At 38.7% G+C, this 24589-nt stretch overlaps 1 protein-coding gene across 7 annotated transcripts in view; it reads left to right on the top strand.

Moving 5' to 3' along the window:
• The window catches only part of TES (testin LIM domain protein), a 60502-nt gene that overhangs the window by 12902 nt on the left and 23011 nt on the right, over positions 1-24589 (top strand). For 6 of the 7 annotated variants that reach the window (XR_015286258.1, XR_015286259.1, XR_015286256.1 and 3 more), the window contains exons 3-6: positions 6883-7132; positions 8255-8590; positions 11887-12102; positions 12630-12788. Coding sequence is in view for 1 of the 7 variants with exons in the window: in XM_023930256.2 (XP_023786024.2) it covers positions 6883-7132; positions 8255-8590; positions 11887-12102; positions 12630-12788; positions 14015-14206 (1153 nt within the window). In the remaining 6 variants the exon portion in view is untranslated. Of the gene's footprint in view, positions 1-6882; positions 7133-8254; positions 8591-11886; positions 12103-12629; positions 12789-14014; positions 15463-24589 lie in introns of those variants that run through there. The other variant, XM_023930256.2, reaches the window with a different exon arrangement.

Here is a 24589-nt window from a genome sequence, read left to right as displayed (position 1 = left end):
ACAGTCAAAAATTAACAATTGAAAGAATTCAAGAATAGGTTGGAAAATAGCTGTTTCTCCAGTAGAGCTGCTACTGGGGGCAGTAAGAGTGTGAAACTGAAGTATTAATTCAGTTCTGTGCAAATGGTTTTCAAAGGGAAAAAATATATTAATATGCTTTGCATGGTGCATAACTTTTGGTAGTCTAACACTTAAAAGGAAAGTGATGCATCCCAAATATCTGTTTACTTAAGTTGTTAGCCTTTAAATCTGAAACTCTATTTGAAATAGGAACAAACTGTAGCAAAAGTGGACAGTATATTGCCTTTATAACATTAATAATCAAAATCAATTCAAGTTTATTTCATTGCTACTCATCCATAAAAGGCAAAACTTGAAGTAAGAATTGTAACTAGTGAAACAGTTACACATTGGGAGAATCATTATGGGTAGGGATTGACCCCGGTCAGCAGACACCAACACTGCTGCTGACTCCCTGTCCCAGACAGCAGGGTGGGACACAAAAAAAGGAGAAACAAAAGTGAGGCAATTCATAGGTTTAAATAGTTTAATAGGTGAGGTGGTGGGTAAGTGGTGCAAAGGGAATCACCACCAACACACTGATGCCCAGCTAGTCTCCAAGCAGTAACTACTTAAGAAGTCAGAAACCCTGATTTCTTCATCCTCTATATCTGTTTTATTGGTTAACATGACATTATATAGCATTTAACCCCCACTGACCAATTTGAGTCAACTGTGCCCCTTCCCAGCTTCTCTGCTTGCTGGAGCGGCAGCAGAGTTCAAAAACGGGGAAGCTTTGACTTTGTGCCAGTAGTGCCCAGTATCAGCAAGTCCTGTCAAGGCTGTTTTAGCTACAAACCCAAAGCACAGCTCCGTAAGGATGTTGTGTAGACAGTGACCTCCATAGGAGGCAGCTGTGCCGGGTGTGGTTCTGCTGCGGGCTGTGCAAAGCTGACACTGCCCTCTCCTGGGGACAGCCCAGGAGCTTCAGCACATCGTGCAGCTCTTGGCCTGATACAGGAAAACGCTGTTCCTCAAGAAGACAACATGTAATTCCGTTTTGTATTTCCATACAAAAGAGCCTCAGTTCTTCCTCTGGGGAGTCAGATTGTAAAGTACACAAAAAACCCAAGTGTACCTATCTAGTAGCAAGGCTTTACAAGGAGCTGCTACACACTTCTTCTCTATGCCTGGCGTATATCTCTTCTGAGATGGCACATACAGCTTTATGATATTTGTGCTATAAATCTTCACACAGTGTGTGGGCAGGTTTTATAGGTGCAGAACTGTAAATTGAGGCTAGTATAGAAATGGTGGTAAACCAAGCCTTCAGTAAAATCTAGTTCTAAATTTAGAAGTTGTGGTAGCCTCAGTGTTGTGAGCTGAATGCAAAATGAATAAAATGAGAGATGTAGTCTACAATGATAGTTGAATGGTTAACAATTGTCTGGTTTATCTTAGTGTATTAATAGCTTTTGTTTTTAAAATTGTCCTCAAAATCATGCTTCTGCCCAACACAGCAGAAGGTGTAAAACAGCCCTCACGCATGTCCCATGGGTCAGGCTGGATGTAAGAGATTCCTACTCAGTTAGTTATATATTGCTCTTTGGAAACGTTCCCCACTAGAGGGAACTATGGGACAGGAGTAAGAAGTTGCTAAAAACAGGAGGGAAGATTCTGATTTATCTTGGTTGCATATATACCAGAGAGTGGTAACTGTCCCTGATGTGACTTGCTAAGGTGTTAAAAAAACTTCTGAAAACAAGAATCCTAAGTTTGGAAATTATCTTTTTCAGCATGTGGCTTCTCTGCACAGATACAGTATGTGGAAGGCAGGGTGAGCCTTAAGTTTGCTTTAAGATTTTCTGATAATACAGCTGGCAGGGAAGCAGTGAGGTGCAATTAAAGCAGTTGCAATTACTTATAGCTGCACTAATAGCAAGAAAACATAGCAGAAGGAATCACAAAATCATAGACTTGGATGAAGAAGCAAATGCCTTCTCAGTCATTTGACTGATGACACAAAGCTGGGAGAAGTGGCTGATATGCCAGAGTGCTGTGCAGCCCTTCAGAAGGATTTTGACAGGTTGGAGAGATAGGCAGAGGTGAACCAACTGAAATTCAACCAAGGCAGATGCAGGGTCCTGCACCTGGGGAAGAATAACCCCAAGCACCAGCACTGGCTGGAGGCTGACCTGGTGGAAGGCAGCTCTGTGGAGAAGGCCCTAGGGATCCTGTGGAAAACAACCTGTCCCTGAGCCATCAGTGGGCCCTGGGAGTCAAGGCCAGTGGTATTCTGGGGTGCATTCTGTATGTGGAGTGCTGTGTCCTGTTCTGTGCTCCTCAGTACAAGAGAGACATGGAGCTCCTGAAGTGGGTTCAGTGGAGGACAGCAAAGATGATTAAGGGACTGGAAGGACTTCCTTTCTTAAGAGGAAAGGCTGAGGGAGCTGGGCTTGTTCAGCCTTGAGAAGAGATAACTGGGTGAGGACCCCATCATTGTCTATCAGTATCTGAAGGGAGTGTGTCAAAAGGATGGAGCCCAGCTCTGCTTGGTGAGGCCAAGCAATAGGACAAATGACAATGGCGGAAACTGATGCGCAGGAAATTCTACCTGAATATGAGGAGGAACTTCTTTACTGTTCAGGTGACTGAGCACTGGAACAGATTGCTCAGAGAGGCTGTGCAATCTCCCTCACTGGAGATATTCAAGAACATCTGGATTTCTGTAATAGGGAGGCTAGTCATTCTGCATGGAGGGCACAAGCCTCAGGACTTGCCTGGTCTTTGTTGAGGATTTCTCTATGCTTGCAGGTGCTACCTCCTGTCACTAGTAGCCTGCATAGGAAAGACCATGATCAGTCTTACTTTTCCTCTCCATACACCAAAACATAGACAATCAGGAGGGTGGCTAACATTTGATTTTGGAGAAGGAAGTGGAAGTCTTTGATCCTTCCTGTCAGTAGACATTCAGGACAAGAATTCATCACTTGAGAGGATGGAATCTCTATACCTTTCTTCCTCGTTCTTTCTAACTACTCAAGACCTGCTAGCAAGACACTATCTAATAACAGACCTGTCTTTACCTGTGATATGCCACTTTTTAGTCCACAAACTTTGAAGTTTCCTTCATATCTTCGATGTTTTGAGTGGGAAAAGCTTTTCAAATTGCTAAGATGTGTGTGGAGGAACATTGCTCTGCTTTGATGAGGTCCTGAGAGCTGTGAAGACATAAACACGAACACCTCCTTCAGCAGGGATCTTGCTGAATGTTCTCAAGTGAAGAGAAAATGTTTGCAACAATGCAGACGGGGAGAACAAGAATTTTTCAACTGCCTGTCCTCTTGATGGAGTCAAAGGAGATAAAATTGTCTAAGCATATACATTTTTATATGTTTATATGTCTGTGGGTATATATAATGACAGTTGTTTTTTCTTGCACATGAGGTGTTCACTTTAACAGCAAAGATAAAGTGTCAATTATCAGACAGACTTGTGAAATATAAACTTGAGGTAATGGAATGGGGTCACTTCAGTGAGATAGCTGTGTTAAACAAATTACCAGCTAATCTATTCTAAAGAGATAATTGGCCATATACCTTCTGCAGAAGGGACAGTGAGTGACTAATGAGCAGGACTGTGCTGTGGCAACTAGTGAAAGATGTTAGGAGTAAATTGTAAACAATTCTATTCAAGAACAGTTACATGTGTAAATATCAACTGGATATCTTTTAGTGCTGGAAATTACTCAAGAGGAAAGGTTATAAATCAGGACAGGATACTTTTTGGGCTGTTAGCAGCTGTATGGATATCTTCATGTGGCTGAGAGCCAGGGGGAGGGTTGGGGAGCATGGGAAATGGCAACAGCCATGGGGATTTTCCTGCAATTTACTGAGATGTGCTGACATCAGGTATGACTCAGCATTCTCCACATTCTTTCTGTATTGTTTTGTCCTGTATCCAGAAGCATAATGGAACACGAATTCTAATGCCAAGGCCACTATTACACTTGTAACATAGGCCCTGTAACAGCTTCTTGCAAACTGTTGGCAGGGAATTACTCACTTAACTTTGAAGGCGCAAGATTAAACTGAAATGTACACAGTCAAATTCTTAATTTTAGTGAGTGCAGGGACAGGGAAGATTAGTGAGTACCTCATTATTTTCAGTGCAAGCAAAAAGTGCAGTAGTTCTGGCCTATTTTCCAGGAAGGATCAAATTTGCATGCTTTCACTTCTACTCAACTACCTATTTATGAGGAAAGCAAAAGAAAAATCTCTCACAGACACTGCAGTCAGTGAAACATGTTAAGCCTGCAAGAATAATGACAGCAGCTGAGTCAGGGTGTTCATCTAATTGAAGGTAGAAACAGGATCTCTGAAGTATTCTGCATTCTGAAAGAATACTGTTAGGAGAAAGATACACAATTTCATGGTGTAACGTGAGCAAAAATAAGGTGCTCTTATGGTTTTTCCAGCACATGTGAGAGTCTTAGGATAAATTCCATCACAGCTTGTGAAGGGTGGTCTGGTCTCTGACTGCTGTCAATGCTGCTTTACTGTAGTTGGAGGCTGTAGAGTGGGGAGAGTGCACAGCCTGTCATGTGGCAGTTGTGACCACACAGGCAATACAGCAATATGAACTGTCCTTACTGAGGTGTGTCTTGCAAGCAGAGTGGTTCTGGACAGCATGATGATATTGTGTAAGTCTCTGGAGGGAATCCCAGAACAGCTGGTCTTCACCAATGTTACTAAATCACATCCTATCAAGACATGAGACTAAAACCATGAGTTACTATTGCTAGAGTAAATAAAGTTCTAAGAGTAAATAAAGTGTTTGGTGTCATTGTTTGGATGGACAAACTGCTTCAGTTCTAGTAGCATGTGTGCTGTGAGGCATAAACTGCATGGTGATTATGATATAAATTATTAAATCTGTAAAACACAAAGTCTGATTCTGTCACCTGTTATTAGATCTCAAAAAAGATATGACTGAGAACTGGTAATAAGGTGTGATCACATGCGTGCCATAAAAAATGAGGAAAGTGAATATGAATTCTGTATTAGTATATTAAATAGTCTCTAAGTATAACCTACATAAAGGACTTGTGTAGACAGATAGATGCTGAAGATCTTGCAAAATTTTATGTTTGGAGTGCTTGAGGTGCATAGTAAAGCTTTTAGGCTTAATGGGCAGTGCTATCTTATGCTTGAATGTTTTGGTAAACTGAGAGATTACAAAGTGATTAGTGTTTAGTAGCTATCCAGGTACGTATCAGCTTTAAATTCTGCACGTCTTTCCTGTTGTGGAAATGAGTTGGAAACTGTCAGAAGTCTACACTTAAACAAGTGATATCTTTAAGTATTTGTGTTGCAAAGTGGAGTCACTTCTGTTTAATATTCGTATTTTGCATGAGTGTCTCATTTTTACTGCAGTTAGGTGTTTTTATTTGGAGTGGGCTTTATAACTTCAGTTGCCATTAAATTAATGTATGGTTTCTGTATAAAACCACATGACCAGGGCAGCATCCACCACACACTGAAATGTTAGTACCCCTCATCCAAACTGGTGTATATATAGACAGCATATGTTTGGACCTGGTTGTGTATCACTTCAGGTGGCCAATTTAAGATCCTCCTTCCTTTCCCATTACTTCAGGGGCTTGCTGAGTCATGGCATGTTTTTGTTGTTTTCCTGTGATGTACCTTATCTTAAGGCACCTATCTTGCCTTCAAGACTGTATAAAGGAAGATGCAGAAGTATGTTAGATTTCGATGGGTTTTGGCAAGCAGGGTTCAGAAGCATTTTATAACTAATAGTTCATGCTATTTGCTATATGAAGGATAAATAATGGGATAAAACACTGCTCATTCCTCTTCAAACTGCAAAGATCCTTATTATAGACTAATCTTATAGACTAAGATTTCTTATTCTATAATAAGAACCTTTAGTTAACGTCTAGTTTCACTAATTTCTGTATGCTGTGGCTGACTGCTTTGAGCTGAAGTTCTGGAGACACCTTTAATAAATAATAAACTAGCTTGTCTAATCCAAGGTTCTGTTTATTATATGTGAATTGTTTAATTATGCTTAAGATAACAAATTGCTTTCTAATATTCGTTAGCCAAAGCAGTTGAAATGTGTTGTATATGAAATAATATGATTTATATCCAAGTAAGTAGATATACTTCTACCTTTTAAGGCTTTTTTCTGTGAAAATTGTGTACAGCATGTGCCAGAGTACCTCTGACTTGGTTCAGGGATATTTTGAAAGGTTTTGTCCATATAAGCCTTTAACTTTTCTTTCATCTTCTGTTTAAATGCTGTGCTTTGAACAGAACTTGGTGCAATTACACTCTTTGTATGTCTGTATGCATTTTCTTCCTTTCTAGGAAATATTTGTTTGCACATGATAGCAACCTGGTGATAACCAAACGTCATGCATACAATGAAATGCATATGAAGAAAATAGTATAGTATGTGTAACTTTGAATGTATGAAGAGCAACTGAAAAACTAAAAGCCCAAGGAAGTGATTGCTGGGGGAATTGTGTTGAAGGTTATCATAAATCTGGTTGGTGACTGATAATGGATATGTGTGTTTGATCAGTACGAGATGTAACTGAAGAAATGGCATAGCTTCATATTAAAAATGCATTAGTGTAGTTGACTGATATCTATCTGATAAAAATATCTGTAGATAGACAACTTGAATAATACAACAGGATATACATAAGGAGATGTTTGACATATTGCAGAAAAACGTGTATATTTCCAAAATAAAGCACTGAAAAGAAGGGTTTGGGTTCCTACATACCCAGATGTTACTACACACCCAGATGGTGTGAGATTGTCATTTTGTTGCTGTTTCCATGATTTTCAGGAAAATATGCCGCAACTGCAAATGTGGCCAAGAGGAGCATGATATCCCTTCTAGCAATGAGGAAGATCGGAAAGTGGGGAAACTCTTTGAAGATACAAAATACACAACCCTCATTGCAAAGCTGAAAAATGATGGCAATCCCATGTATAAACGCAATGTAATGATACTGACCAGCCCAGTGCCAGCCAAGAACATAACCATCGATACTGTGACTTATGAGTGGGCTCCTCCTGTTCAGAATCAGACACTTGTAAGTCCAACTTGCATTTATTCATATTCAAGGCAGGAGTTGGAAGATAAAGTAATAGAGCTTATTGGAAAGATAACTTTACCTCTTGTAGTCTTACTTTCTTCCTCCTCAAAACTGAAAATATGGTGCTTGTTTAATAAATCTTGCTTTATGGATGTTTGTATGTAGAAATTCTTAAAAACCTGGGGAGATTAGGTGGTTTTTAATACATAGGATTAAGAGTTATCTACTAAGTCCATGGAGACCAGTTTCTGTATCCTGCCTTTTTTTTCCCTTTTTTCTTTTTTTTTTCTTTTCTTTTTTTTTTAAATAAACTTGAAAAATTTTCATGGAGTATGGGCTTAAAGGAAAAAAACCAAACCCAACACCACATCAGTTTAAACTTAAGGGGAACACTTGGTCTTGCATGTAACTTTTACTGTATATGGTAAGAACAAGGTCAGTGTTAACATCTAAAAGAGCAGCTCTCTTCCAGTATATTTTCAGCTGAAGTAGATGAGATAGTAGATAGCCTTCTGAGGACCTTGCTTCACTTCTCAAATTTTGATTATTAATTTATTGTACCAAAATGTTGTGCAGTCCGTGTCAGAATGACATTATCTCAAATTATTCCTTTTCAGTGAATTAATCAAACCTTGTGCATCTAAGACTTATTTAATACTCAGTTACCAATTTGATTTTTAGCCTTTTCATTGCTTTATTAAAACCAGGGCTTTTTTATTTTTCCTTTATTTAGCTTGAGTTATTTCTTCAATGGGCTGTATGACCCAAGCAGATTATTTCAGATTCTACTTTTCTAAGACCATACTCATGATCATTATTTATAGATAGAGACAAGGTGCTGTGTAAATGTTATTTACTCAGAGAAGTAATAACTCTTTTCTGTATGTTGTAAAAGGCTTAAAAAGGAGCCTGTCTCTTACTCTGGGAAGAAGCCAATTAATGCATCTGCTGTATTTTATCTCTATTACTGTTTCAGGAGCTTAATGTTTATGGAAAGAACCTTGTTTTTGACAAATTTGACTGTCACTAAAAACAGTAGAGATTATTTTAGTTGTGTTTGCTTATGAGAATGGGTCTGTAGTTGAAGTGCCATCTGATATCTAATTCCTCCTGATTCAGGCTAGACAGTACATGCAGATGTTACCAAAGGAGAAGCAGCCTGTTGCTGGCTCGGAAGGCGCGCAATACAGGAAGAAGCAGTTGGCAAAGCAGCTGCCTGCTCACGATCAGGATCCTTCAAAATGCCACGAGCTTTCCCCCAGTGAAGTCAGGCATATGGAACAATTTGTGAAGAAGTACAAAAAAGAGGCACTTGGTGTAGGAGATGTCAAGCTCCCTGGTGAGGTGGAAGTGAGAGCTTCTGATGAGAATAACTTGAAGAATGGTCGTGACAGAGGTACCTCATCTGCTGTTGGAGCAATGGAGAAGTCCCAAAATCAGAAAGCATCTCAATATGTAAGTATAAAAAGGGAAAGATAAAGCAAGAAGGTATATTATCATGTGAGTGCTCTATTTGGTCATTTTAACCCAATTAAATTTGTTAATTTGGAATAGCAAAAATCTGGGGAGGGGAAGAAAGAAGGGGAACTGGAAAATGTTGTGCATGTCTGCATAGAGCCCTGTTTTTTGACAGTATTCAATGCATTGCAGCAAATAACTTCCTAGGTGACACTTTCATCCTGTTTACTTGAAGATAGTGTATTAGGGTGGCTTTTACAGAATAATAATCAAAATGCTTGTGTTGTCTTATGGACTAATTGTTACATTCTTCTCCTCTTGAAGAGTTAGTTTTATTTTAGAAACTTGTTTTCTCCTTCTTCTTGGAAGAGCACTGAAATTACCCCCTTGACAAATTGTGCTTAAAATGAAAAGAAATTAAGGAATAATGAAGTAACATGTTTCCATCCTGTGTCCAACAAGTTGAGCCATACAATGGCTCTTTTGACTAGCTTTCTTTTCATATTCAGCTCCATTCTCATCTATTTTTTTTCTGATTTCTCCTTGTAGTAGCTCAATGAAAAACGAAGTATATAAAACTACCCAGTTTTCATTGATATTTCAAAAATTATAGCCTTAATCAAGCATTTCTGACCATAACTACTGCTGCGCTTGTCTCAACTACCAATTACAAATACAAAATAGGGGTAGGACTACTGAAGGAACATTGAATCAATTTAGTGGAGGTAGACATTATTTAGGAGTGTCAAAAGCTCTACTATAAGATGGTTTCTAGAAATGTTGCTATTATATATATGAATCCTTAAAATTTTATGCAGGTTGCCTACAGAAAATTAATATACAAGTTCTAGATGGAGAAAAAGGTTTGCTTAACATTGTAGAATGTGGCTTTTTGCATTATTGTGGGGTGTGGTGTGCTTTTTTGTTGTTTGTTTCTGACAGTGTATATGACTACTGGTGTGAAATATAAAATCAGAACTTAGGTTTCAGCTTTGGACATGGCCACGTACCCTAAAAATTTTCAAGCTCTGCCATTTGATTACCTGTAGATGTTTTCTAATTTTTTATTTTTTTTTTTAGGAGGGGAGAAGGAGGGGATCAGGGGTGGTTTTTGGAGTTTTTTGTTACTGTCTTGTTACGCAGAACCTAAGAAGCTAAAAAGTTATTTTTCCACGGCTTGATTATGTTACTGTCATTTCGTCTTAAATCATCCTTTCCTGCCAGTTTACTTTGATTTCACAACAGAAGTTCTTAACTTACCTCCTTCTCAAGGAAGACCCACAGAAAAACACATCTTGCACTGTCCCCTGCTGACCAACTGCCTTGGATTATAAATAAGTCAAAAGCAGGAGGTACTCTGTCCTCTTGAGTAATTGTAACAGAAGGTGCTTTGATTTTATATGACACCTGTTTATCACTATCCAACTTTCCTTACTGCGGCACCTGAGTATTCTTCCTGCAGTTTAAGCCAAGCATCTATTATCACTGTGGGCTGTGATTGAGAAAGAGGCTTGTAGGTGCTTAATAGCATAAGTGAACATTTGGGTTTCTTATCTGTTGTTAGGTACTGAGTTTACACTGGGTTAAATAATCAGGATTTACATATGTTATTTTTAAGTATTTGGGGGGTGGGGGGGTCTGATTTCTGCAATGCGAATTTGTTTAGCTGTATGGTTTAGCATTATCTCAGCTGCTTTTTAACAGTTCAACATGAACTGATGAAAGAAGAGCTCTTAAATACTTAGCAAAAGAAATACCATCCTTTTTTTATTAGTTCTGCATTTTTGCTAATCTGATTTTCTTGTACATTGTCTTTCAGACTGAGTTTGAAAGCTTTATTCCTGTAGCTGTGGTAAAAAGAATCTCTTGAAAAATTAATTTTTATTATCGGAATAGACTGCACTTCTTTGAAACCTGATAAAAAATTTTAAAAAAAGCAAACCCAACAACACTAACAATCAGGTCTCCACTATTAAAGTAAACCTACCTATAATAATTGTCTCTGTGTTTACAAATATAAAGCTTTTTCACCATGATTGAAAGCTGAATTAAAGAAAAACAGGTAGTCAGCATATTTTCATGCTGTAAAGAAGGAAATTTTTATATAACTTCTAACCACCAAAGCTGGAGATGTTGGACGTGGTAGGCAAGGGAATCACATTGCCTAGACCTGGGTCTAGGGAGCTACTTAATCTTCCAGTGTACTTCTCTTGGAGTATGAGGTCTAAAGTAGAAAGGTCAGAAACCTTTATATACATATATATTTGAACTTTCATTTCCATTACATTCGTTTCCCTACATTCTGCATTCTGTTTCTGTTGCAAGTTGTTCTTCCATTTTTGTTGTCTTTCTATATATCATTTGAAATTGTCTGGTATCTGGGATCTGATCAATATGCCTTACAGCTGAGGCACTTTATATGTATTTTATTTTTATATGCACACACAAAGCCATTTGTGGCTGATGTGAGTCATAGAGGAAAGCCTTCCCAGGATGTTCAGCCCAGTCCACAGACCAGCTGGAGTGCAGGAAATGCCAGACTGGTGATTAAACTGTAGATAAAAAAATTTTGGTTCAGTAACATAAATCATCTGTGTTTTTTTTACTTGATGGCAAAGCCCTCTCTGTGAGCAGCTATAGGGCAAAAGACTGAAGTCCCTGCAACTATTTGTAGTGTAGCTGTGTATGTACGCTTTGTAGTTTATCCATAGTCACTCTCCCTGTCCTAGAATTATTAATCACAGGCTGTTGGACATCAGCCATATCTAGTTTCTCTAAAACACAGATTTAAACAGAATCAGTTTGAAATGCTCACTTATTTTATATTTCCCTCACCAGTTATGCAGATACAGCTTGGTCTTCTCATGATATATAAATACAGCCATTTCCTTGTCATGTGTTCTGGTCATAGTTGATTAGCTTAGATGGATGCTCATTATTCTCTCCTTGTTCCTAAGCATGTAAAGTTTACAGAGCATAAAATGAATTTTAATTGTGTGTTGTGTTTTTAAACACTGGACTGCAACTGCAGAATGTGAATACAGCGAAGTACAACAATCCTTTTAAGGAGCACCAATGCTATGTCAGTAGAATGTGCATCATCCTGAATTGGTTAGTTAAACCTGAAGTATGGTACAGGTATATCCTGAACCCTTACTGTCTACTCATGGAACTAAACTAATGCTTTAATTTCAGTCTGGAAAGATTGAATTTATTAAATATATCAATAGCATGTAATTTTTATAAATACAGTTCTCAAAGACTTAATTAACTTGGTAATAATGTCTTTCCAGTCCTGCTATCACTGCAAACTGAAGATGGAGGAAGGTGACCCAGCTGTCTATGCAGAACGTGCTGGATATGACAAATTGTGGCATCCAGGTTGTTTTGTCTGTTGCACCTGCAGTGAACTTCTAGTAGACATGATCTATTTCTGGAAGAATGGTAACCTGTATTGTGGAAGACATTATTGTGATAGTGAAAGACCCCGATGTGCTGGATGTGATGAGGTAGGAAATATCCTGGTCTTTTCTTCTAGCACATAAGTTTGGTCCCCTGAGAAGTGATTAGGAGTTTTAGTAAAACATTTCAGTGCAGGAAAATTATGTGCTTTCACCAGTTTACTTGATATTTTAGTTGCAAAGAACTGAAACCAGTATGGACACTGCACATTCAGGAAGATCCATAGTTTGTTTTGGATTTGGTGGTGATTTTGCACAATCTGTGGGGACATAGGCTGTGATATGTGAGGGAAAATTCTTCCAACAAGTTCAACTTTCACAGCTGTCTCCTTATCAGGGGCAATAGGGGGCAAATTGACTCTGAGCAGCAACAGGGAACAGCCCTTCTGGGGCCTCTGGCATCTGCAGACTCTTGGGAGCAGCATGGAGGCTTTTGGGAAACAGTTAAATAATGGTGGAACCACTGGGAGTTCCTTACAAATCACAAAACATCCAGAAGCTATATTTATTAAAAGGTACACTGTTCAAATGAATGTACTTGTTTACTTGTATATTTGTTTATATCTTCCTTGTAGCTAATATTCAGCAATGAATACACTCTTGCAGAAGGGCAAAACTGGCATCTGAAACACTTCTGCTGTTTTGATTGTGATTGTGTTTTGGCTGGGATAACCTATATAACAGTGAATGACAAGCCAGTCTGCAAATCCTGCTACATGAAGAACCATGCTCCGGTAAGCCCTTACAGATGTGTTGGTGTTGTGAAGGGAGGGAGCTTCAAACTCTTACTTTTTATCAGTCTGGGAGGTATCTAAAGTGTATAAATTAATGTGTGTTTAGGCCTGTGTCACTCATCTTCTTCCCCTTCAGGAAAAAAAAAACCAACAAACAAAACCCACAACTTTAGACAGGCAATTGTTTGTCACTTCATAAACTTGAACAAAAGCCATTGCCTGGGGGGGTGGGGGGCTGGGAGGGAACCTGTTGGAAAAACACCTTGAGCTTAACCAGTGGTGAAGCAGGATTTGGTAACAGAAGAAGTAGGTGAAGATGAGTGATGCTGCTAAATGTTTAGTTCTTGTCAATTGTACTTCACTGAGCCTGGTGGGAATCAACTTCAGCTGATCTGGTAAAAGTCTGTAGTGATAACTGCAATCTAGGGATTCCTGTTTCATTTATTTCTAACCACAGGTGTTAAAAAGGAGAGTGATTGACAGGATAAAGCTAGAAGTTTGGAAAAGAGTGGTAGTTCTTGATTCATCATTCTGCTGGAACCTAATGTGAGAGGATGGTGCAGTCATGTCTATAAGTTAGCTAGCTACTAGCTGGGGGCTCAGTCTAATGTGCACCTAGGTGGTTTATATAGTGAATGGACAAAATGTGGTCATCTCTAGTTGGCAGTTAATAATAATTCTGAGGTAGGAGTGAGGAATTGTTTTTTTGGAGAGACTTTTTTTTTCCCCTCTTAAAACATTAACTTTCTTTATCTAACTTATAGTTTGTGAACAACCAGATTTTAAGATGAATTGCATTCAAGACATTCTAATAACTTCTAATAACCTTTAATTATTTGACATTGCCACAGAGCTGTCAATGCACAGGAAGATTTGTAGCTAATCTCTTCACATATTTAGGTTAATACATGAAGATCTGTGCTGTTTGACAGAAAAGGTTTTTATGGTTATTTGGATATTGGGAAATACTAACCATCATAACTGTCTAAGCTTAGTTCCAGCAGCAAGTAAGTTGTATGTCCATTTTATTATTCTGTGCCCTCAGCTGCATTCTAATCAAAACACTTTAAAAATAAAGAAAAAAAAATCAAAAGCTGGAGACTTTTTTAAAAGGCTTCTTTTAACACCTGTCTCTTTTTCCAAAAACATTTAAGACTTCTAGGTTTTATTGCACTTGAAGAGAGCATGCATGTGCTTCATTTGAGTGTTGTTTTATTTCTAAACAGATCTGCCAAGGCTGTCATAATGCTATAGATCCAGAGGTTCAGCGTGTAACATACAACAACTTCAACTGGCACGCTACGCGGGAGTGCTTCTTGTGCTCCTGCTGCAGCAAGTGTCTGGTTGGGCAGAAGTTCATATCTGTGGAAGGGATGCTTTTCTGCTCAGTGCAGTGTAAGGAAAAGATGATGTCATAAAAGAAGACATGCACAGAACTAATCAAGTATTGCTGAGTTTCAAAGGCGCTTGCATTTCTACTGTAAAATATATATGTCAGGGCATTTAAAATTATTGAAAGTATTAAATAGCATTTCCCAAAGATTTTTTTTTTTTTTTTTAAAGTTTCCTATGTAATCTTCATTTCTTAGCTGTAATGATACTTTCTGGTTTGGAATACTGGTTCTGAGTCCTATTTCAAATTACTTCATATCACAGAAATGTAAGAAAAAATGTGTTACAACCTCTATACATTCTAAGGGAGCACTTCACTGTGAAGAATTGTTTTGCTGTATCTTGTTTAATGGAACAAGAAAATGTGAAAATGCTCCAATTTATCTTGTTTTGTATGATAAATGTAACTTCCACCTCTGGTTTCACTAATTTATCATTTTTACAGTTTTTCTGCTTTCATCAAGCACTTTAGACAAAAGGATCAGTTTTACTGCCATGTACAGCTTTGTTTTCCTGACTTCAAGTAGGCAGGAAGAATGACACTTAAAAAAAATTTGACTTTAGTAATTTCTTTGGTTTTGACACAGGGGCTCTTGGGGGATAGTGACTACCCTTATTTCTAGTTTTGAAAGTAACTCCACCAGTAGAAAAATGTTTGCTCATAGTCCTTTCTTGCAACCATTCATGCCTGGAAAAGCTTTAATTTTACACATACTGAAATTATTTTATAGATTGGGGATGGGGAGTGTTGGTGTTAGAAAATAAGAGCAGGTCTTGCTTAGATTAAAAAAAAAAATCCACCAGAAGTAGTGGGTATCACTGTTAGCCTTTCAGAACTTGCTTCTGTTTTATATCATGAATGTTCCTTTCATAAGTTGTGCCTTCTATCAAGAGGGATGTGGCACACAGTACTGTATGCATTTCCAAGAATGTATTTTGCAAATGGATCCTGCTTTTGATTTCTAAGTTCTGAACCAAAGCACGAAGAAGTCTTTCCCGGAAAACTTCCAGTATTTGAGTGAAAAAATTCACAGCTGTGTATTAGCTTTGCTTACTACATAAACCAAATGTGTGGCTCTTTTTTTTTAATAATTATAGACCTAGGGTGAAGCTTCTTAGATCTTTGTGCCAAACACTGAATGGTGAGTTTTTGGCCTGAAAAAAAATAATAAAATAATTATTTTTTAAAGAAAAGTCTATGCAAGTCTTATTTTCAGTTCTTGTAAGTTTTATGGTGATTGTATTGTAACAATTATAAATAAAATTAGGTTTTTCGCTTAAATTGTCTACTAATTCTGTTTCTGTTCAATCCCCTTCAAGGGAGGCAAGGAGGAAGGGAAATGTTCCCATATTTTACTTTAGCTTTAACAGTATTTCCTAAAAACTGAAGGCCTATATTACTGTGCAGTGGTTACTATCTTGTGTAACATTGTTTATGTGCTTATAGGTGCAAAACAGTGGGTCTTGTTCCAACAAATGCTCAACTTCAGAACTTCATGTTATTTTTATTCACATAAACTATTTTAAGATATTGAATGGGAAGTTTTGAATTCATACAAGTGAGCTAATGTGTTGAGAAAATAAAGTGCATTGTGATCCTTTGAGTGCTGTGAAAATAAGACCCACTTTGGGATTTTAGATGTTGTCTAAGTTGTAAACTTTACATGCATGTTCTTGAAGACTGTACAGCTTTTCTCAGAGATCCTCAGGAAATACAAAAAAGTATATATATTTCAGCTCATACCAATAAACTGTATCCTTGCCAGATTTGCAGGTTTAAACCAAGGAACATCAGAATGTCTCAGTAAGAGGTTTTTCCCATGTAAGTGCTACTTAACCTGTAGCAGGTTATGTACTTCAACCTGTACAGGACATGCTGTGAGAACACTGTTTGGGGGTGGGATAATGCCTGATTTAATGATTATCCATAAGGATGGCTTAATAGTGACTGGGTTTTATGTGTCTTGAGCACATATGTCCTCACCCACTCACTAACATCTCTTCTGGAAGATGCAGCTGACCTTTATAAAAAACTGAAAAGATCTTTTGCACCTTGCCCTGCCCTGCCTTCCCCTGCCACGCTGTGTAAAAGCTTTCTCATTGATGTGATTACTTGGTCTGATAGCAATCATACTTTTCACTTCAAACCTTTTTTTAACAGTTTTGTTTACTAAACTTTATTATTATGTAACCTTCATTTACAGGGCTGAGCAAGAGATAGGGCTTATTTTTTCCACCAAGACACAATTGCTAAGGAAATTTATGTCAAACCAAACAATTTAAATAGTCCATCAACTAGGACTGACTTTTCCCATGCCTTGTTGGCTTGCTGGCTTTAGCTGTCCTTCTTCTTGAGTATCTTCCCTTGCTTGCTTGATTCCTCTGGCTCTCCTCCCTGGAACCTGATGAATCTAGGTGTTTCTTCTATGGTGAATCCAAAGTTTAATTTCTGTTCATGCAGTAATTGGAAAGGATTGTGTCTTAAGAACTTCAAGGGTAACATGCAGGTGATACAGAGTAGACAAAGATACTGCTGTGTGACTTCATGATAGGTCAGAGATGATTAGGAGTGCTGAACTATTCTTGTAATGAGCTAGGAAGGAGTTTGTGTTCCTGCGGATAATTGTTTGTGTTAGCTGAAAGATATGTCAACATAGTGGAGCTAGAAAACAAGCATTAAGGAGATTTCATTCTGTCACTGTCCTAATAAAAATACTAGCAGTAAAATGTTGGGATTTTTTTTCTTTCACATTTTTTGGCTATTTTATTAGAAGTCCCTTTGGACCTATTTCTCTTAATATGCTAAGAATAGAAGCTGGAAGCTTTTGCATACTTCAGTAATAAAAACATATACTTTCCAGATGAAATTTTGACGTCTTTTGAATGTTAAAGTTCTTTGTTTAAGAGTAGAACTTTGTTGGTAAGAGTTATAAGCAGTCATTTTAACAACTAAAACTTTTTTATTTAAGGAAGAGCTATCTTGTGGGTCTGTAAAATTGAGGCTGGTAAAAGCTTTGCAAAAACTTTGAAGGAACAAAGCTAAAGCAGTGCATCTTTGAATTGGTAATATATGTATGGTAGGAATAATCTGTAACTTTTGCAACTTAAGATTTGGATTACATTTCAAATTTATTGTGATTATACATATGCTAGAAATAAAAGAAAAACATATTTTAATCAGGTCTTACATGTATTTTTTACCTCTTAAAATCTAAAGTGTGTGCAGTAAAAGACATGCTAATGAGCAGTCAATACAGCAGCTTCCCATTAGCTTCCAGAATCATAGGTTTTGACTCTTTATAAACACAGTTAATGGTGTGAAGCAAAATTTTCTGACTTTGTTGTAGTAGTGACCATTAGCAGAGAAGTATTTGCTTGCAGAACTAGAAGTACTTGGGATACTCTAAACCCTCTGTTCCCATAAGAATAGGTGAGGTAGGGGTGGCAGAATGGTAGCATTTTGGTCAATAGCCTCTGCTAAATTTAGAATGGGTTTGGGATGTTAGAGCTAGGAATGGGTAGCAAGAAGGAGGTTGGCTGTCCAGGAAAGGGTGAGCAATTCACCTAGCAGTAAGTTCTCCAAGGGAACAGGGACACAATGGCTGTACTAAGAACAGGATGAAGGGAACAGTTCAAGGGCAGAAATTCAGAGTTTAGGTAGGGTGTAGGCATGTCCTGGGCATGCTCTCACCACAGCAGCATCCCAAACCTTGTTGAATCTCAGTGGAAAGGCATCTTGAAAATCACCTCCACAAAAGCAGTCCTCTGGGCCCCAAGTAGTCCTTTCTCAGCCCAAGCAAAATGCTGTCAGAGAGGATTCCAGTCTGATTCACATCAAAATATATATGAATGTTTTTGTGTGGTGAAAAAGGGTAGGAGAGACCAGTAGAAAATCTTTTATTAGACCTCTGCACTTTTTCACGTGTCAGGAGTGTGGAGTGCCCTGTTTTATCCTAGAACTGACAGGAACCCACTCCAGCTGCTCCTCACATACCCGTCAGTCTCCATTGAGTACAAATGTTATTTTCTTTACAGTTTTCAGTATGATACACAGGGAAAGTTTGTTCACCTTCTTCTGTGTCTCTGAATGAGTGAAGTGGGCTTCCAGAAGCGAGAAGTCTGGATTCAGGGCTGTACTCAAGCATTTCAGCTTCAAATTCTCCCTCTCACCTTCTGGGACAATGTCCCAGCCATCAAGCTGTGGTGTCAGCTCCAAGTAGGCACCCTTCTACTGTTCTATCATCTGTTGTAGGTAGACCAAAGAAACTAAGAATTTTTTAGTCAATCTAAACTACACATGACACAGCTAATGATTTTTATTGTTAACTGAAATACACCATTGAAGTTGTATTGCTGTGTTGTTAGCACTCAGCAGCAAATAGGATCACATGCAAGTAGATTTGGTGGTTTTTGTCTTGCAAAGAGCTGCTTGTTAACAGTGTAAAGTTGGAGCCCCTCTGCACTCATTGCGTCTGCTACCTTATTGCTTCAAAGTGCTGAGGCTGAAGAAGTCTATGGGCCAGGGCCTTCTACTTCTGCCTTTTCTCAATCCTTCAGTAAAAAAGTAAATTCAGTTTATTAATTAAGCATAAGGCCAAAGAATGGTACTTAGTAAGTGTACTACCAAAGAGGTCCTAGAATTAAGTACTAAATGTCATCTAATTATCATCAGGTACTGAAAAAAGTGTTGATTTTTTCCATGTCCTTATTAACATAAATGATGGGTAAAAAGGAGCCTTAGGGAACTAAGTCCAAGATCATCTGAGCCAGGACTAGGCTCAGATTGTAGACTGCCACCCTGTGTTCACTGCTTAACTCACAGAAAATGAGGCAGATAGGCTTTGCCTCCGGCAAGCACTGAGGTGCCACCACCAGAGCAGCAATGCCAGGTGGTTGCTATGAACAATCAACAAAGTGTTACAGATCAGTTTCCCCTCTTTGCCTCCCCCCCTAAACAAGTGAAAAAAGAAACAAATAAGAGGATGTTTCTGCTACAAATTAAGCCCAGCATTGTTCAGAATTGGATTCATGCCCAGCATTGTCATGGAAAACTTTTGCACCCAGTTTATGAGAAACTAGCTTCATGTATTTGTTAACTTTTCGTTTGTTAAAAAAAAAATTAAAAAATAATGTCACAATAAAGCATCGAGGCCATTTATTGTTTGCCCTGAATGAGTTGTTTGTATGAGTCAAGACTTGATTTTTATGTTGGCAGTAACTTGGAAGCAGGCCCCTGATGTTCCTCAGTTCCCCAGCAGATGCCGTCTGTGCTGCGCTCAGCGCACAGGCTGCTGCATCCGCGGGGCTGGGCTCTGGGAAACAGCAGGAAAATAAGTTTTGAACTGAAAGAGATGTTCTGAAGGCTTTAGGAAAGAGTGAGCTGAGGACAGGGCTCTAAGTCCAGGAGGCAGTGCAGAACTGGAAAACACCATGACCAGGAATTTGGATAGGAGAAAGAGGCACAAGGAAGGTATTTTAGAATGAACATGAGTGGGAAAATAGAGGGAAATGGGAAATAAGCCAGGGCATAATGCTGAATGCATAATGCTGAATCGTGGAACCACTGTGAAATAGTTTTGACTTACTATTGAAAGGTGAAAAACAGGAAGTGCTGAAGTTCAATTGCTCTAGAAAAGAAAAACTGATGATGCTGCTTAATTGCTATGGGTAGAAATCAGGCCTTGAGGGTAAGAAACAGGCTGCAGTAACCAAGGTTGTGAGATAAGAGAACTTCAAGATGGCAGGTGGTGAGGAGAGGTTGTTCTTCAGCCCTGATGAGGCATATCTGGAGTGCTGTGTCCAGTTTTGGGCTCATCAGTACAAAACTGACCTGGAGCTTCTGGAGTGGGCTCAGCAGAAGACAACAAAGCTGACTGGGGGACTGGAGTATCTCTTATAAGGAAAGCCTGAGGGAGCTGGGCCTGTTCAGCCTTGAGAAGAGACAACTGAGACTCATCAATGTCTCAGTATTGAAAGGAGGGTGTCAAGGGGATGGGAGCCAGACTCTGCTCAGTGGTCCCAAGCAGTAGCACAAAAGGCAACAGGCAGAAACAGATGTACAGGAAGTGCATCCTATATTCACCTGTATATAAGAAAGAAATTTACTGGGCAGGTGACCGTGCACTGGAACAGTTTGTCCAGAGAGGCTGTAGAGTCTGCCTCACTGAAGATGTTCAAGAACCACCTGACCACAATTCTGTGCCGTGTGGTCTGGGATGACTCTGCTTGAGCAGGGAAGTTAGACCAGATGATCCACTGTGGTCCTTTCCAGTCTTACCCATTCAGTGATTCTCTGATTCAGCAGTAATTCATGCTCCTAATGTTCCACACTTAGATATAAGTTTTTTTGTGCTAATGGTCTGATGCACTGTGCTGAAATCCGCTGCCTGAGGTTAGCTTTATGGCTCTTCCTAGCAAGGAGATCTGATTCTGAGGAATTTCACTCTCATTCTGAGGAATTAGAGCAGAAGTGAAACACAGGAATAGCATTTGGAAGGCATTTGAAAAAGTTTGAGGCAATCCCTATGTTCCTAAACAAGCAGGGCATTGATGTCCATTTAAATTTTCCAAAAGCTAAGGGCATCCAGGCCAGATATTCATGCAATGGTAACAGCTAAGAAACATAAAAGAAAAATCTACTACCCATCTTTTAACTGTGGAATCAGTGTTTTAGGGCTCATAGCACCACAGAAAGATTTAAACTGAAAAGTTTACTCTAGGAGTAAACTCTAGGAGTCATCCAGTTCAATCCTCTGCTGAAAACAGGGTAAAATTTGTGGATCTGTTGTTACTCAGAACCTTGTTTAACCAAGTCATAGTCACAACCTGCTTTTTCCAATGATGGTTGTAATTTAGTTCTTTTTATCTCCTGGCCTGCTCTGGTTTTCGCTGTCACACATCACTGAAAAGGTACCTACTAGCTGCCATTTCTCCCTCTAGATAAGATCATTGCTCCATAGCATTTTCCTTATGAAAGTCAAAGCATTTCCAAGAACCTGAACCAAAGCAGCTTAGCTCCCAGAGGTTTTGTGATTAATTGACAATCTAATTGCATTATATTAGTTTGCAGCAAGAGTTTCTCCTTTAGAGACTTCAAAGAATCTAATTGGTAAACCATACTTATAAATGTATTTATGACTTTTTTCATCATCTACATTTACTAGGTAGCAGAGACTCCATACAGGCAAGAACTCTGAGGTTTTCTGTGGCTTAATACGTAACCTCTGACTAATGCATTTCTCATGATTAGGGAGTTCATTAGATCTTATTTGCCCATGTGAAATTTCTGTTGTCTTTTAAGAGGCTGAGGCTCAGCAGAGGTTCAGCATTAATAGACAAAAATTGTTTTGCAAGTTTTTTGAAACTTTTGGGAACTTAATATTAGATGTCTATCCCTCTGCCAAGTTTGGCTAAGGTTACAGGAGAAGAGGCTCCTCTGTCTCACACACAGACCACCTACATGGAAAACACATCCACACATGACTCAGTCTGAAGAGTCTTTCCAAAAGTACCTTAACACTTCAGTGTGGTCTGCACCCATTTCTATCTGACACTGGCAAGCTTCAGAACAGGCAGAAAAATCCCTGTCCAGAATTTGCAGCATTTCCTACCGGTGTGTTTTGGTGGGGTGACCCTCTGTTCAGCATTTTGGCTGTAACCTTTACTGTATTTCAAGTTCTGGACCCAAAAATGGCACATTCTGACAGACGAGTTTTAGGTACTGACATCTTTTAGTTAGATTGTGTAGAAATTTGACTCAATGGCAGCTATTGAGGCTTATCTTGTTTCAACTGGACACATATTCATCAGAGAAAATATGGAAAAAAGTCAACAACATAGCTTAAAGTTTCAGCTGAAACAAGCTGGGAGGTATTTTTAATTAGTAAGTTTGGTGGTGTATTCAGGAGAGAAATGAAGAATAAGTAGGAATAAAACCCATAAACAGTTGATCAGTTCTTAGAAAACATTTTAATGACCTTCCAGAATAGGGAGCCAGAACACTGTGGGCAGAATACAAACAGCATCTCTCTCATTCCAGGAATTCAATGCACTTTTTTTCACTTCAAAAATTCTCAATATGATAGGCATTCAGAAGTTTTTCAGGCCACTTTTGTGGAATTGCATCTATTCCATTGCTTCTCTTTTTAAAAATTTGTTTTGTTTTGTTTTTTTTAGTAAGTCAGGAAATTATCTCTAAAACTGAATATTCCTCTACAAATTTCTTAATTGCAGCAAACAAAAAGGTTCTTAGGCCACTCTAATTTAATTGTAATGCATGGAAAGTATTAATATATGCTGTTTGGAATCCTCTTTATGTAATACTTCTTTCTTGTCTAAAAGCATAAGGAGTTGGCATAGTTTAGTAGACTGCAGATTATGACTGTAAAGCAGAAACATCCAACATCTAATTCCAGTCGCCGTCTGAATGCAATGGGACATTGTCTAAATTCCTTGGGCATTCTGTTCCTCAGTTCCCATCCTATGTGGAATGGGTGTAATGACAACTTCATGGTGATATTTTGAGGCCTGGTTCACTCTAACCAGTAAAGTTTATTGAATCTGTAAACTGTATAATTGCAGTGCAGTTCTGCAAATGGTCTTAACAGTCTTTTCTGAAATACTTTCTTTACTTCATTTTGAAATTCCCATGCAAAACTGCCAAACAGAATCTGGGCTTTATATTCAGGAAGCCTGTAATCATTCCATGAAGTTTAAGAAATCTGGCAGTGATCTGGAAAATTTAGGAGGTAATGAAAGGTTACCAGGAGGAATGCAGAAGTGCCTTGTATGGTAGTGGAGAGTAGAACCAGTACATATTTTGATAATACAGCACAGCTCTTGTCTTTGGGGTGGGCCCTGATTGTATAGCTCTGCCTGCATCTGAAATGCATGGCAGTGTAAACATCACACAGAGATTCTCTTAAACATTTGTAAATAGTTCAGCAATTTTGAGAAGCGGGGTGGAGCCTGCAGATGGCTAAAGAAAGAAGTATTATTCTCATGCTTGCTGAACTCACTGTCCCAAGCCCAGTTCTGATCCTAATGTAAACCACTGCCACTTGCCTTCAGGCACAGTTGTACAACGTGTGTCTGACCAGACTTGGAAGGCACACACTGTTCCAGAGAGGGCAGTGCTGCATCCAAACCTGACCCAAATGTGGTACCCCAAACTGAGGATTTCTTTCTGCTTAGCAAGAAAAGGTGCAGTATTGGGTATATTGTTGGTGGCTTAGAGGACATGCAACTTTTTAAACTGAAAGCCAGTTCTGAGAAATTCTGAGTATCATCTTGAGGCTGGGTTTTCTTTCTCTCACCACTAACCACTTAGAGAAAGCCATTACCTTTTCTAATTCCGTGGTTTAATTTTTTAAATGAGGATAGCAGCGCCAATGTTTCTGGAACCTTCTGGAGACAATTAATAATTTTAAAAAAAACTTGAAGGTGAAAGGTGGTAAATGTTTACTCAGGTGACTGTTCTCAACATTCCAGTTTCACTGGACTCAATATAGAAATTTTCTTGGCCAGCAATACCTGGCTATTACATGTAGGCTGTGAAGCTTTAAGTGGATGCAGCCACTCAGCTCCCCTGCTCTGAATCTTGGCTCAAGGTGTGGTATCTTGTATTATAGATATATCCTGATGCTGTTACTGCAGGTGAATTTTAATTCTTAGTTCAGCTAATTGAACTTGTATACTGAGTTAACTGCAGTTATTTATTTACTTACTAGAAGACAACATCTAAATAAATAAAGAACCAAATAAAATAAAATTAAAAAAACCCCAACATCCTTTAATCCCAAATGGTCTCATTCGTATTGCATGATTAGAAGTATTGTTTGCTATAGCAGCACTATGCTAATCTGCACTACTAATCACTCAGAGAACATCTATGGGGTGGGAAATTCTCATTAGTGCAGGAAAACATGGTGTCAGCAAATGCTTCATCTTTCAAATTGATAAGAACAGGTCCCTGCTGACAGAAGTCTGGAAAGGGAGTAGGATGTGGAATTTTAGACTCCCATCTCAGAGGAGCTTGCCAGCGTTCCTCATACGTGGTGGTACACAGGTCTCAGTCCCATTAGCAGAGGTAATAGGAAGACAGAACTCTTTGGGAGGGGTTCTCTAGGGACTGCAGGACAGGAATTAGAGGCCTCTGAGGAATGTCAGAGTCCCACCCCATTAGTTAACCCATATCCTTCACTTTACATTCATAGTGATAGGGCTGACATCCACAAGTGAGGCAACACTGAGTCATCAGAGTCATCTAATCTAGCAAATTACTTTCACAGGATTCCCCACATCTCATAGAGTGGACAAGAAATGTGGAGGTATAATTTTTTGGTTGAGCACGGTTCTTTTGTCCCAAGCCAGTGACTTTTGCCACTTCTATTGCTAATAATGACCCCTAC

The sequence above is a fragment of the Cyanistes caeruleus genome, chromosome 4 (assembly GCF_971803275.1).
Source record: "Cyanistes caeruleus chromosome 4, bCyaCae1.hap1.1, whole genome shotgun sequence".
Taxonomy (NCBI): Eukaryota; Metazoa; Chordata; class Aves; order Passeriformes; family Paridae; genus Cyanistes; species Cyanistes caeruleus.
Note: the sequence above shows the minus strand (reverse complement) of the source record. Positions and strands in the feature narration are given on the sequence as shown.